Raw genomic sequence first — 11,853 nt, 5'->3', positions numbered from 1 at the left:
CCAATCCAAGGAATGACACATGAATTCCACTCAAACGTGCACGTTTATATTTATCTGCCGCTCTCCACTCTTTCTCCCCGGTTGTTACTTTGATCGGAAAAACACGCCCCCTTGTGACATCATGTTCTCTTGCCCACATCTTGGTCACATGGCTGTGATGTCACATTTTTACTCAATATGTTTTTATTAAGACTTCGGGATCACCTGTAAACTGCTCCTTTTCCGGAAGTCGAGCGTTTGTTTGTAAGTCATTGCCGCAAAGAAAATCCGCGGCATCTAAAGAGTCTTGGGGCACTTGTTATGGGACCTGACTAGCAGCTATTGTGATTGTGAGTGATTGGGCGGCCTTGCCCCCCTCCCCCCCTATATCTATGGGCCCTAGGCGGCCGCCCCAATCATTAGTGTGTGATGTTATTATATATGAACTGTATAAGCGCTAGCCATGCTACTGGCAGCACCTTTGTTCCCTTTGAATTGATCACTGACATTTAAGAGCTTCTGTAAAGCCTCAAAGTGTAAATCCCTTTAAGGGCTTGACAGCAGTATTTGCCACTGAAGTTGGGGGCTAGGTTAGCTCACTGAGTGAACCTAATGCCTTCTCTTAGGAGATCCCTCAGTTTAAAAGAAATCAACTCACATAATTTGTATTGTTTTTTCCATAATGTCTATTTAAGCAACTTTCCAATACACATTATCGTTCTAAGTCGCTTTAAATATATGTGTTATTTAATGCAGTATATGTGTGACCATTGTTGTTCTCTGGTTTGGGCTCTTGAGCAAATGTAGCAGGTCCGTTTTCAAAGTTTGTTAGCTGATAAATTCTTTACACAGTCTAAACCAGAAGTGCAGAGACTATAAACAGCCAGACAGATAGAAATAACATGTATAAATGATAGTAAATCCATTGAAAACATGAATGTCTGTATTTTTGAGAGTTTGTTAAGCTTGCATTGTCCTTCATTATGCCATTATATGTTCTTTTGGCTAGAGAACTCTTTTAGGGCTGTATCACTTAGGGACATAGTGGGAAAAAGCCCCCCCTCAATCTGTAATCACTCCTAATCGTATGTAATAAGCAGGCTGGTTGATGGACAGTGGCTGTCACTGCTTGCTGTTTATCAAACAGGGTGTTTGTTATTGCCTGAGATTAAGAGCAGTGATAGGTAGAGATTGGTATTTTGATTGCCACAGTTCTAATTCAGAGGGGAGCAGTGGCCAAAATGCCCTACTTGTCATTACTCTCACTTGAACTTTTTGGCAGCAGTGTCTGTACATTCAGTTCTATAAGCACTGGATGGGGCAATTTGACACCTGGATGCCACTGAACAGCAGTTGAGATAGGACATGCTTTAACTTCTAGGTGAAAATTAAAAACAAACGTCATGTAAATGTTAAATCTTGTAATTATTAGCATTGTCACTACAGGTCACTACAGGTGACCTGTAGATGTTGGTAAAATTCTGTGTCAAACATGCTTTAAAGGAACATTAACACCTAAATATAAAAGTGTTTTAAAAGAATGACAATGTAATACACTGTTGCCCTGCACTGGTAAAACTGGTGTGTTTGCTACAGAAAAACTATTATAGTTTATATAAACCAGCTGCTCTTCAGCTATGGGGCAGCCATTCAAGCACAGGCTACACAATACATCACAGATAAGTTCTATAGAATCCCATTGCATACTAGAGCGCTTATCTGTTGAGTATCCTGTGCATTTTCTCCTTTTTCAGCTTTGAGTGGCTGCTGCCTTGGCTACACATCAGCTTGTTTATAGAAATTGTTGTAGAGTTTGTACAGCAAACACATCCGTTGTATGAGTGCAGCGCAATCAGTACATTATATGTTTTATTACTTTAATGCAATTTCATTTGTTGGTGTTACATTCAGCAACACATACTTCGAGGCATTGTACAAATGCAATGATGTGCCCTGAGTCCATATACTTTAAGAGGCACTTGGGGAAAAAAGGCTTGAACTGCTTAAGATGCTCTAACATTGCTCAGCTGGGGAGAAGCGTATATACAATGGAGAGAATATGGAAAGCCTGTTAAGTATAGTGTCAGGTCTTGAAGTTATAGGTGTTTTATGACAGGTGCGCTGACAGGAGACTGTGTCCGTAGATCATGGAGTAAACATTGCATTGTTTGCACCAGGTCTAGTAACCCATAGCAACCAATATCATGTAGCTTTTGAAAAGGGATCAGCTGCTAGCTACTTGCTCACTGGTTGCTGTTGGTGGCTAGACCTACAGCAAAACGTGACATGTATTACATTACACCCTAGTCAACCATAGACAGCTGCCATAGGGTAATGGCACTTGGTAAGATTTATTGCCCGCTCTTCAATTTGTTCTACTGCAGATGACCAATCTCCAGAAAATGACTTGAATAATAGCTTTACAATTAATGGCAAATCTTTTTTGGGAAATGTGTCATCCGCGGAATCGCAGATTTAACCATGGTGACAAATCTTACAATGTGCCATTACTTTTAATTCATATAAAGATTGGAGTCATGTGCTTAGGTATATATTCAATTTTGGCTCTGTATAAACAAGTTCAACATTGTTTTCAGCAGCTGAGGCTGTATGTTCCATCGGTTTCATGGACAAATTGCAATAAATAACACTTGAAATTATCCACTATAGATTCTTACATTTATCATAACGAAATGTGAAGATTGTTTGACTTTTTTGGTTAATTTGTCCTCACACTTTGCAGCTGTACCCATACACATTTTATCTAGAATTTGTATGATTTACTTTCAGAATATTTTGTTTAAAAAAAAAAAAAAAGACTAACTTTTGAAGGGGTGGTTCACATTTAATTTCTCTTTTAGATGCCTTTTTAGCAAAATTCGATTTGTGAGTTTTTCTTTTAAGAAAAAAAAAAAAAGACTGGAAAACACACCAAACTCTAATGTGAGCTTAATTATGAAAATAACTTGAATCTCGAAAACTAGATTAACTAAAAACGTGAAAGAGACTCAAACAGAGCAAGTTTAAACAACTACAAAAAAACCCAAAACACTCCAATTGAAATATTGCTCACATTTGGCATAGTACAACTTCCATTGACTTCTACATTAACTCAATTCTGTAAATCTAATTGGAGTGTGTTAATTTTACCACAAAAAAACTAAAATTGAGGTAAAAACTGAAATTCAAACATTGATATGTGTGCTGCATAATTTGATGCTATATGAAAGTAGAAAGAAAATAATTAAAACATAAATAAGAATAATTGAAAACATGCTAAGAATAGTACAGTCTATGCAAAAACTACACTTAAAGGTGGACTACCCCTTTAACCAAGAACATGGATTTAACAATTTGCACCCCCAAATAAGGAATAGTTAGCTATATTAGGTAAAGACCATTGTTTATATTGCCCCAGTAAATTAATGAAAGCTAAACCCTGCTTATTAAAGGTTTATTTAAAGAAACACTGTCATATAATGTGTTATATTATGAGAGAATGAGAATTACTTTATATTTTTATAGTCACTTTTATTTGCATAGGGTTTTATTTCTTAGTTCTGACTGTCTCATTTCCTTTCATGCAGGACCATCTTTCTTTATGGCAGGGTCTGTAGATATACACTCAGGATCAGAGCAGATGTCTCACAAAGCACATTGCAGGGTCGGTTACCTTTTTATATTTATTTTTACAACTCTGCTGCCTAGAGTAGTCTGTGATTATTTTATGAGAGCAGAATAGACAAGAAGCTTAGCTGAGGCAGAGCATACTTTGCAGTGAACTTATTTTTAAATATTTAAACTATACTCTTGCCAAACATTCGCCAAAAATGTCAAGTACATATGTACAAAAATAATAGACAAGATACAGTCCCTCTCAGGTACCAGTGTTTTGAGTCAATTGAAATGTCAATATATTTGGAATGGTCATTCATAGTCAATTAGGTATTCCTGGCTAATCCCACTTTTTGGAAGTTGCTATAGTATTGATAACCTAGTTACAAATTGTCTGGGAGAATTACCCTTCTATCTAGACCAATAATGCATTTGAAAATATGGCTGAAATAGGTGTTGTAATTTCATTATAATTTTTATTGATAACCATATCTTGTTAAAGTTTTAAATAAACACTGAAATGCTTTTCTGTCTCTGCATTTTGTGAAACCTAGATTTCCAGTGAACAGATGGAGAAAGAGCTCTGCTGATGCTCATTCTTGGAACCTTTGTTGTTATCTAATTTTTCCATGTTGTTTAATCCTTGAGTTGCTCACCAATGTTCCACAATGGCACAGGAAACTCACAAAAAAACAAACTTTTCAACACTTGCTGGACATACCAATGGTCTCACAAAGTCCTCAGCCTTGACCTCTAAGCCCACAGCTTCCAAAAAATTAATTATTAAAAATTTTAAAGGTAAGTTTTTTTTCCTGTATTTTCAACCTCAAACATGCTATGTCGGTTCAGTCCTAGTTTATTAAGTTTTATATAGAATGCTCAATTAATGTAAACTGATGGGCAGTAAAGTTAATTATGCATTCTTTTATTAAAGTGCATTTTTAAAACAAGGATTGATAATTGTCTCGTGATCTCGTAATTGTCAAAGGAAAAGGCAGGGACCTATTTTATATTAAGATTTGTTTTCTTTTAAAATTGTTCAAGTGATTATCATCTGTTGTCACCCCTGAGATTCAACTTTTAAGGTGATTTAAAATAATAATAAACCTGTTAGAACTGCACAGTGGAGCACTGTGGATCACATGTAGTTAATTCTTTGGATGTGTTAAATTTCATGTGCTCTACTTCACTGAACTTTAAGAAATGCAAATAAATGTTTAGTAATGTGTTGTCTGCATGGCTGCTCTGATTCTAACATCTGAAATTACAGATAAACCAAAACTGCCTGACAGCTATACTCAGGACACATGGCAAAAACTCCAGGAGGCAGTGAATGCCATAGAAAGCAGCACATCTATAAAATACAACCTGGAAGAGTTATACCAGGTATGACTGTCTTTTGCTATTTTAGTGAAGTCTTCACCAGCCACCCACCCTCCTCTCTATGCTGCACAGTTTATTGACCTGGCAACCCAAATATACCCAGCTCATGGGTAAACTTTTGTTCTGGTATATAACAACATGCAAATGTAAATAACAACATGCACTAGTGGTGGCCTCTATTAAGGTGGCAATACACAGCCAGATTTAAAGGAGAAGGAAACCTAGTCGGCGCAAAAACCCTCCCCCCCTCCCGTGTGTTGCCCTCCCTCCTCCCCCCTGGCCTACCCGTCCCGCTGGGCAAATGCCCCTAACTTGTTACTTACCCTTCTGCGCAGGTCCAGTTCACAGGCACGATCTTCTTCCACGCGATCTTCTTCCTGCTTTGAACAGCATTTTGGCTCATGCACAGTAGGAGCATTTCGCCGGTACGGATCTACTGCGCATGCGCCAAAAGTCACAAAGTTTTCCGATTTCACTTCGTGACTTTTGGCGCATGCGCAGTAGATCCATACCGGTGAAATGCTCCTACTGCGCATGCGCCGGTCAAAGCAGGAAGAAGATCGCTTGGAAGAAGATGGCGTGAACTCCGTAGACTGGACCTGCGCAGAAGGGTAAGTAACAAGTTAGGGGCATTTGCCCAGCGGGACGGGTAAGCCAGGGGGGAGGAGGGAAGGTGAGCAACACACGGGAGGGGGGGAGGGTTTTTGCGCCGACTAGTTTTCCTTCTCCTTTAAACTGGGCCATTCTGTCCAATTTGGCAGTTTATGTGGCAAAAGTATGGGTCCCTTCAACTGGCTCACCTGACCAATATTGGGTAGATGACGATTGGGCAGGTTTGATTACTCCTTAAGCACCTGTGAAAAAATCAAGTTTTGAGGCAATTTTTTTAGTTAAAACTAAAACTAGAATTTTTTTGAGATTAATCATACCCCGAAGCTGGAAACCTGTCAAACCCATAGAAGTAAAAGGCAGAGGGCTCTTAAACCATTTGTATCATGTTCGAGAAATTCAAGGTTTTTTTTTAAGGGGAAAACTCGAGAAATTAGAGTATTTGACTTTATCCCAGCTACACTGATTCAAGTTTTTTACATTCGAGTTTTTTCTTAAATTAGAAACCATTTGAGTTGTGAGTTCATTTGAGGTCTAAAAAAAGTTTACAAACCTCTAAAACCCGACCTTTGATAAATAACCCCCTTTATGTGGTCAGTATAAATAGGTGCTTGAAATTAAATTTTGTTCTCTAGTTTATGGATGTGGCTGCATAAACACTAGAATTAATTGTTATACCAATATTGGTGCTGAATGTTGCTGCCATACCTGTGTAATTGGGTATCAAGTATCTAGGCACTTGTAGTACAAGTAAACATGCAAGCAATGGTGTGTGGCTCTGTTCTTCAAACAAAATTTTATTAATAGTCTGGGGTGAAAAATAAAAAATGATAAGTTATAAAATGGTCCCTCACCAGGACAACCCCCAGTCCAAGGGTTGCCAATCAATATTTTCAATATGCAGAAATTGAAGTGGGGTGATGACCATTTTCTAGTAAAGCAGTAGCTCAAGTCTTGATAAATGAAAGACTGAATTAGGACATGTATAAGCCTAACGCATTTCGTGCCTGAATGGGCACTTACTCATAGGCTGTAGGTCTCCCCTTGGACAAATACATTACATCACCCATAGTCTTTAACAATGAGTTAAGAGCTCAATAGAAACGAAGGCCCAATAGAAGTATATTGCATAAATTTCATCCCAAAGTAAAGGATAAGATAAGAAGACTAGACAGTTAGTTAGACAAATATGAATCTGAAAAAGGAAAGATCATTAAAATTTAGATTTTAAATTTTAGAGAAACTATACAGGTTATACACATTTAGTAGCTGGACAATATTCCTTTGTACCAAATCTCAAAAGTGAAGAGTTGGTACAGGGCTCAGGGCCGGATTTACATAGTGGGCGCCCCTAGTTCATCACCCCTGTCCCCTCCCGTTTATTCGTGCAAATTTTTATCATCTGGACTGGAGCAATCGGGATTGGCGCACGGGAAATTTTAAAAAAATGATTGTATCTCCAGCGCATCCCCAGTGTTTTTGAACCAATGTGGGTGTGGTTGGGCAGCATGCCACCTCCTAAAATCCTGCCGCCCTAGGCCCGGGCCTAGGTGGCCTTTCCACAAATCCTGCCTGACAGGGCTTAGGGATTCATTGTATAATAACAGTCTATGACTTATAGGAAAAAGCATGTCACGTCATTCACTGGTAGTACAAGTGTTGATGAAGGGGTTCACATTAAAGTTGTACGAATATAAATGCAGGAGGGTTTAAGTTAACCCTGTGCCAGTATAAAGTACTGGGGATTGCTGTGTGGTTTTTGTGTCTAAAAGCTAAAAATGAATTACCATGGGATCAGAGGGTGTGCTTTATATGTGAGGCAAAGAAGACCACAAACTTCTCTCACCACATTAAGGGGGTTATTTACTAAATCACGCATTTATCTGGTCGGGCCTTTTGGGGCAAAGACTCTAATTTTTAGTGGGAAAAAAATAAATACATTTTTAGAGATGTTGCAAAAAGCCCGAATCTGAAAATCCACCATCTCAGTCGAGGTCCTTTATAAGTCAATGGGAAATGCCCCTATGCCAATTTGCTGAGTTTACCCCGATAATCCAATATTTTCAGGGTTTTCATGCAAAACCCCCAAAAAATCAAGCAATTCCTGGGGCAAAGTCAGAAAAAATTGAAAGATTCAGGTTTTATCGATTTTATCTGTTTTTTTGCTGATGCATTATTATTAAATAAGGCAAATCTGGGATGGGAGTTTGGTTGAGATTTTTTTTATTTAATGAGATAAATTGATTTTTGTAAATAACCCCTTGAAACATGGGTATTCTTTTTTTTTTTTTTTTTTAATGGGTGTGTTTTTGGCACAGTTGAGGCAGTATATGCTACCTTGTTCAACATAAGTTCAATGAATAGAGCTTTTAACCAACACACTTTTTCCTTATTGGTTTAATCGGAAAAAAAAGTGTTATTCTTGAACTAAATATGGAGATTGAAGTTACTACTTGCAAGGTAGATAATCAGATTACAACACAAGCCCTGTTTATTTTCAAGTCAAAAAAGAGGGTATATTGGTCCTTTTAAAGGACCAGTAACATCAAAAAAATTTTTTTGAAAATTGGTTAGTAAACAACGAAAAATAAACATCAAGGCAAATTAAACTTTTAAACAGTAAAGCCTTTATTAAGAAATAACTTACCAAAACTCCACTTCCTGTCCTCTGCAAAAAAGGCGAATGGGCGACCATCCATCCTGCAGAGCTCGATTTCTCCTCCTGGCTATTCTAGTGACAGTCTGCAGCGCTTCACCTATTCCCAGCAGCAGCAGGTACTGGAAGAGCTGGATCAGTGGGGTGCACATGCCACCTGCTCCGGGAGTTGTAGTGCCCCCTCTGATGCTGGAAAACCCAAGACGAATATCAACCCCCCTAAAAGCGATGAGACCGCCAATGCTAAACTACAGGACTGTTCTTTCCCCAGATCTGACACAAGCTCACAGCCATTATAAACAGGCCACAAATCCCGCGAGCTACAACATACCTCCAGTCGGCAGTCACGATTTCCCTCCCCGATCAGAGACAGTGGATGTATAACCCGTGCGCTGAGATCACCGCTCCTACAGCAAAGCGAGACCCTCCGGAAACCACAGCGCTTCCTCGCAGCTGACACATTTGAAAATCGCGCTTGCTAGCTCCCAGAGTCCGGACAGCAGCATGTCCAGCGGCAGCCCCACAGCATACTGTCTGTGAGTCTGGAAGCTGCCTGCTGCTGCAGGAGAAGGCGGAAGAGCCACGCACGCGATCCATGGAGTTGCCTTGCTGAGCCAGTGTGTTGCTGTCCAATGTGTTGGACATGCTGCTGCTGCTGTCCGGACTCTTATCTTGGGCAGGAGACATGGACTGAGAAGTAGACTGGGGCACTACAACTCCCGGAGCAGGTGGAGCTTTGCTGTAGGAGTGGTGATCTCAGCGCACGGGTTATACATCCACTGTCTCTGATCAGGGAGGGAAATCGTGACTGCCGACTGGAGGTATGTTGTAGCTCGCGGGATTTGTGGCCTGTTTATAATGGCTGTGAGCTTGTGTCAGATCTGGGGAAAGAACAGTCCTGTAGTTTAGCATTGGCGGTCTCATCGCTTTTAGGGGGGTTGATCTTCGTCTTGGGTTTTCCAGCATCGGACGGGGGCACTACAACTCCCGGAGCAGGTGGCATGCGCACCCCACTGATCCAGCTCTTCCAGTACCTGCTGCTGCTGGGAATAGGTGAAGCGCTGCAGACTGTCACTAGAATAGCCAGGAGGAGAAATCGAGCTCTGCAGGATGGATGGTCGCCCATTCGCCTTTTTTGCAGAGGACAGGAAGTGGAGTTTTGGTAAGTTATTTCTTAATAAAGGCTTTGCTGTTTAAAAGTTTAATTTGCCTTGATGTTTATTTTTCGTTGTTTACTAACCAATTTTCAAAAAAATTTTTTTGATGTTACTGGTCCTTTAAATGTGACCATCTTCCCAATGTCATTTTGTTATTTAAGAAACTTGGGATACATCTGCAAAACTGGTAGACTATATTTAATTTAGGCTAATTTAAAAATCTATGTCAAGGTGCATGAGGGAGCACAAACCCTTATTTAAGAAATTATCACTGCAATTAATACAAGGGAGACATTAGGCAGTGAATGATTGCTCTCTGCAGTCTTGCTGTGTCTTGTGGTCAGTGTGTGTCTTCTTGGTCATTTGGTTCATCCTATCAAAAGAAATATTAACTCTGTTTACTTGTTTTTTAGGCTGTAGAAAATTTATGCTCCTATAAAGTTTCTCATACCCTTTACAAACAACTTCGTCAAGTATGTGAAGAACACATGAAAGCTCAAATACATCAGTTCAGGGAATATCCTTTTCTTAAAGATTTGGAGCTACACTGAATTTGACCTTTTTTATTATTATTTTGTTCTACTTTGGAGGAATCAAAATGCTAAGCTAAATTACGTCTTACCTGGTGTAGATTGTAGAATATATTCTGGAAAAAGTGAAATATTTACCTCCAGAATTCCAGCATCATTGCAGGGCCCGTCTAAGTAAATGGCTTCGTTTTTCTTTAGGGATATGTTTAACTATATTTAAATATGTATAAAGTGTATTATGTAATATGTTTAACTGTGGACAGACAAAGCTACATATACTGTACATATATCATTAAAAGTTTGTTAAACCAAACCACACTAGTGCTTGTAAGAACAGAACCAGGCTGCTGCTGCAAACATTCAGGATCCTCAGTAGTGTAAAACCAGGTGGGTGAATTCCTGACACCTTTTATTATACAATAATATATGTAGAGTGTGACCAGTTTTATACTACATGCATAGGTACAAACATTTTAATTTCCTAAGCTTAAAATAGTAAACAAAACTAAAGGCATACTTTAAATTGTGATTTATGTAACCTTACATATACTAAATAAAATGGAAGCATACATATCAAAATATATATACAAAACCTTACATTTAATGCATGAATGGAATGTGTTGACATTTGAAAATAATGTTTATTCCAGAACCCTTAACTCATAATATATGTGCACAGAATCTCTAGACAGCTTTTTATTTTTAAAAAAGGTTAACAGATGTTGGAAGGATCACTGCAGACAAATGGTAAGTATGCCACCGTATTTCTGTTTGCTTTGATGTTCTATGAAATTTCGTAAGTAAGGGTTAAGTTAGTGTGGGTACTGATTAAAAACATTGCTTAAAAAGTGTGCATGTTTAAATGTAAAATTAGCTGTCAAAAAGATGTATACAGTGAATAGAAAGAGCTGGGTATTAATGTAGCAGAATAAGAAACAAAGGCAAATCACACATTTAAACAATGCATTCAAATGCAAATGTGTATTTGAATGTGATTGATTTTTTGCTTGTGTTTTTTTTTCAATTTTTGATGTCTTGGACCCATTATAAACGCACATGCTGTGGGTTTTGGGGTAATAACATTGCAATATGCATCCAAAACTTATTTTTCAAAGTAAAATAAATATAAGTGGTTTCTAAGTTTAGTTTCCCAACCAACCCTTTTTTACTCAAAGTGACAACATGCTTTGCAATTCTCTCTAGTATTTAATTCATCAGCTGCAGGCAGAGCACATGGATGCCATGCATATGTATCGTTCCTACTGCCCTTTTTTTTAACCAGACTACAGAAAACTGCTTATGTTTGTATATTGAATTTTATGGATGTTACATGTAGTTTTGTTGATATTGTTGATATAAGTTATATAAGTTATAGCCTTATACAAGATTCAATGTATTCATTCTAGCTAAAACAGTTCCATTTAACATGTTTGTGTTTATACATGTATTACCTTTTATATATTATAAAGCACTGTGTATCTTGACAGCGCTATATAAATAAATGATGATGATGATAGATTATATATAAGTTATTTATATACATACAGTGTATATAATAAATTCAGTGATTCGTTATCTTTACTGCATACATCTGTGAATGCAACATTTCGGCCTACCTTAGGGCCTTTATCATGGATAGATAAATGCAGTGACTTTAGTGTATTTTTACCCAACACCTTCCCAATACATTTTTGGCGCCAAATATGAAATAAAATATGTAATAAAAGTAATTTTAACAACAAACTAGTCTGTAACCTTGTTTCTCATTGATTTACACATGCTTCTGTTTTCATAATTAATGTCTTATTTGTATGTCAACAACATGAGAAACTTTTTAGTTTAAAAAACAACTTCGTACTAGTTGACCATTTAGACAACACAATCCAGCTTGTGTATCCGCCACCCTCGTGATCCAATTAATCAG

The 11,853-nt window shown here is 38.1% G+C and overlaps 1 protein-coding gene across 4 annotated transcripts in view; it reads left to right on the top strand.

Annotated features, from left to right (window-relative positions):
- Positions 1–113: 113 nt before the first annotated feature.
- cul4a.L (cullin 4A L homeolog) overlaps positions 114–11,853 on the top strand; it is a 36,362-nt gene continuing 24,622 nt past the window's right edge. Inside the window, exons 1-6 of one of the 4 annotated variants that reach the window (XM_018247167.2) lie at positions 114–243; positions 3,567–3,643; positions 4,149–4,392; positions 4,865–4,980; positions 9,813–9,916; positions 10,607–10,676. In XM_018247167.2, the coding sequence (XP_018102656.1) occupies positions 4,263–4,392; positions 4,865–4,980; positions 9,813–9,916; positions 10,607–10,676 (420 nt within the window). In that variant the 5' untranslated portion in view covers positions 114–243; positions 3,567–3,643; positions 4,149–4,262. Of the gene's footprint in view, positions 330–3,566; positions 3,644–4,148; positions 4,393–4,864; positions 4,981–9,812; positions 9,917–10,606; positions 10,677–11,853 lie in introns of all 4 variants that reach the window. The other 3 variants (XM_018247168.2, XM_018247169.2, XM_018247170.2) reach the window with 3 other exon arrangements.

The sequence above is a fragment of the Xenopus laevis genome, chromosome 2L (assembly GCF_017654675.1).
Source record: "Xenopus laevis strain J_2021 chromosome 2L, Xenopus_laevis_v10.1, whole genome shotgun sequence".
Taxonomy (NCBI): domain Eukaryota; kingdom Metazoa; phylum Chordata; class Amphibia; order Anura; family Pipidae; genus Xenopus; species Xenopus laevis.
This window is presented reverse-complemented; position numbering and strand designations above follow the sequence as displayed.